The sequence below is a fragment of the Orycteropus afer genome, unplaced genomic scaffold (assembly GCF_000298275.1).
Source record: "Orycteropus afer afer isolate SDZICR_OR568_19922 unplaced genomic scaffold, OryAfe1.0 scaffold00573, whole genome shotgun sequence".
NCBI classification, from domain to species: domain Eukaryota; kingdom Metazoa; phylum Chordata; class Mammalia; order Tubulidentata; family Orycteropodidae; genus Orycteropus; species Orycteropus afer.
Window position 1 is genome coordinate 106,741 of NW_006922160.1, and position 3,345 is coordinate 110,085.

The 3,345-nt window shown below is 54.2% G+C and overlaps 1 protein-coding gene across 1 annotated transcript; it reads right to left on the minus strand.

Annotated features, from left to right (window-relative positions):
* Positions 1-216: 216 nt before the first annotated feature.
* On the minus strand, positions 217-1,557 carry DRD1 (dopamine receptor D1). The gene has a single exon (XM_007956035.2). The coding sequence runs from the start codon at positions 1,555-1,557 to the stop codon at positions 217-219; it is 1,341 nt and encodes a 446-aa protein (XP_007954226.1).
* Between the last annotated feature and the right edge of the window lie 1,788 nt (positions 1,558-3,345).

Here is a 3,345-nt window from a genome sequence, read left to right on the forward strand (position 1 = left end):
ATTAGCTTCCCATGTGTCCCTGTTTGATTCACTACGAACAACATAGAAGATAGATTGGGATGTATTTTAAAATATAGTTAGTTGGGGGCAAGCAGCAGAGGAAGACTTTCCTGAGACCTCAGAGTCTCACTATATTTTAGTATATTCTTAACAACAAGCCCCAGGGAAATCTCGAGTTTTGGGGATGAGCATGTCTGACAGGATTCCTCTCAGAGTTCAGGTTGGGTGCTGTCCATTTTGTGTGATGGGCTGGATCTTCTCAAGAGAGACATCAGTGTCATAGTCCAATATGACAGACAGGGCTGGAGAGAGCTTCTCCAAGGGTCTGGCTATTCCACCTGCCTCCTCCTTCTTCAGGTCCTCAGAGGAGCCCACGGCATGTGGGATAAGGTAGACCAGATTGCACTCCTTGGAGATGGAGCCTCTTGGCTCATGATGGCTGGAAAACACCACTGCCCCGTTATTATTGATGCTCACTGTCTCAATGGCGTTGTTAGTGGTCGGGCAAAGTCGGTAGCATCCTAAGAGGGTTGAAAATGCCTTCCGGAAATCAGCATTAAAGGCATAGATGATGGGGTTCAAGGAGGAATTAGCCCATCCAAACCACACAAACACGTCAAAGGTGATAGAATCAATGCAGAAGGGCTTGGTCTCCCCAGACCCACAGAAGGGCACCATGCAGTTCAAGATGAAGAAAGGCAGCCAGCAGCACACAAACACTCCCATGATCACTGACAGCGTCTTCAGAACTTTAGTTTCTCTTTTAAAGGACATCTTAAAGGAACTTTCTGGTTGAGAGCCCTCAGCAGGGTTTCCATTACCCGTAGTTGTCTGGCAATTCTTGGCATGGACTGCTGCCCTCTCCAAGGCCGAGATGCGCCGTATTTGTTTCTGGGCGATCCTGTAGATCCTGGTGTAGGTAACAATCATGATGGCCACAGGGATGTAAAAGCTTATTAGGGAGGATGAGATGGCATATGTCCTGCTCAAGCTGGAGTCACAGTTGTCTGTGGTCTCATCCAGGGAAGTGGCATTCCCATCTGATAGCCCTGTGGGTTTCGCCTTATGCCAACTGAGCTGCACAGGAATGAAGGAGATGAGCACAGATAAGGTCCATGCCACACTGATCAGAATAAAGGCTGCCTTGGGGGTCATCTTTCTCTCATACCGGAAGGGGCTGGAGATAGCCCAGTACCTGTCCACACTGATCACGCAGAGATTAAGGATTGAGGCAGTGGAGCACATGATGTCAAAGGCCACCCAGATGTTGCAGAAGGATCCAAAAGGCCAGAAGCCAGCGATCTCAGCCACTGCCTTCCAGGGCATGACCAAGACAGCTACCAAGAGATCTGACACAGCCAAGGAGATGACAAAGAAATTGGTCACCTTGGACCGCAGGTGTCGGAACCTGATGACAGCAGCACAGACCAGTGTGTTCCCAAGGAGTGTGGACAAAATGAGCAGGGACAGGAAGCAGGCTGTGAGGATGCGGAAAGAGAAGGCTCTCTCCACCACCAGCCCAGACTCACCCATGGTGGAGGTGTTCAGGGTCCTCATCTTGCTGAGATAAAGCACATCAAGGGCTCTGATATCCCTGAAGCCCCTAAGCTGGGATCATGGGTCAGTCAGCCTCCAGGAGTCCTTACTCACCAGGCAGCCCCTTGCACATCAGCCCAAGGTGCTCCTCTGCATAGAGGACCTCACTAGCTTTCCATCAGAGGGCTACCACAATGGGGTTGCAGGATCCTCCCCTTGATAATCCAAGTCAGCCCCGAGGAAGGTCCCTCTTGCTTTCAACAACTGTCTTCTGATTGCCGTGCTTTAGGTCACTGTCACAGGGACCCACTGGACCCTCACTTGTTGGCATATTCCAAGCTGTCAGTCCAGAGACTCTCGGGCCTCTGCTGAGCTAGTTAACTGCAGTCACATTTCAGGGCTGTAGCATCTCTGGTGAAGACACTGGATTCTCTCCTGAGGTGCTGCTGAAAATAGGTACCTGGCATCCAAGCCCCTAGTTCCTCAGCAGCTCTCCAAATGCTCTAAAAAGCAAAGGAAAGCCATGAGGACGTTCGTGAAGACTTCAGTAGATTGCAACTTTGCTAACGTCAACACCAAATCAGCCATGCACTGGGCAAGCTCTCCGGGTCACCTACCTTGGTTTGGGTTGTCTCTCTCAAAAACCCCTGGAGCTCAGAAAGCCAACTTGGCAGGTGCTGCAGCTCCACGACGCTGGAGAGGCGCCCCTCTGTGCTGCTGGCAAACGCACGTAGCCCGGCTTTGGCTCCCAATGCACAAAAACCGCTAGGTCGTATTTGGGAAAAGGATCCCGGGCCAGGAGCCCAAAAAGCCGCCGTCTCCGCTGCCTCCAAGTGCCTCAAAGCCGACCCGACTGGAGCGCTCAGAGCTTACTTGAGAAAGGGCAGGTCAGCTTTTCCTTGCTTGCTTCCTTCCTCCCGGTGCCTAGAGCCAAAAGAAAACTCAGGCGGCTGGGGCCTCTCGGGGCATTACCCCGCGCCTTGCCGCAGCACCGCCAGCGACCCCCAGGAGCATGGTGAACGCGAGGCAGAAAGCCGAGCTGGCACCGGCGGGCGCACGGGCTGGCCCAGTTCCCGAGGGGCACAGCCCACTCGCCCCCGTGCCCCCTCCCCTGTCCTGGGGGCGGGCTGCACTTGACAGGCAGAGTTGCAGCGACAGCCGCACGTGGATCCCCTGGAAGGTGCTTAGGGCGCAGGGCTTAGGGTATGCCCAGGTGAGCGCTTGCCCGCTCTGGGTTAACCCTGCTAACCCCCGGGTCCCCGGAATCTCCGTAGCAGGGCCCGAGAGACAAATCTCAATGTTGCAAACCTCAAATAAGGAGTACCCTGTGGGCACCAAAGAGCTCAGCTGGCGCAGTGGCTAAGACTGCTAACCCAGAGGTCCATGATTCGAACCCACCAGCTACTCCGCGGAGAGAAAGATGAAGCAGTCAGGTTCCAAAAAGATTTACAGCCTTGGAAACCCTTTAGGGAGGGCAGTTCTACTCTGTCCTATATGGTCACTATAAGTCGGGATGGACTTAGTGGCAGTGGAATGTGTGACAGAGACCCGCCTCGAAGTTCAGCGCCTCTTGGGGACGACCCTAAACCCTGCAGAAAGCCCTACAAGAGAGGGGACTTTCCACACCCTCCCATGCACAGAAGGCTCTAGAGCGTTGAGTCTCTGTCCGACCGCACTGTCTCAAAGTGCTCCCAGTTCAGATGAGAGGGGTACCGCGGGCGCGTGTACTCACCGCTTGCGAGGAGGTCTTCGCGCAGTGCGCTTGCACACCAGGCGCCCCGCTGCGCCCCGAGGGCGCTTACTTCGCGT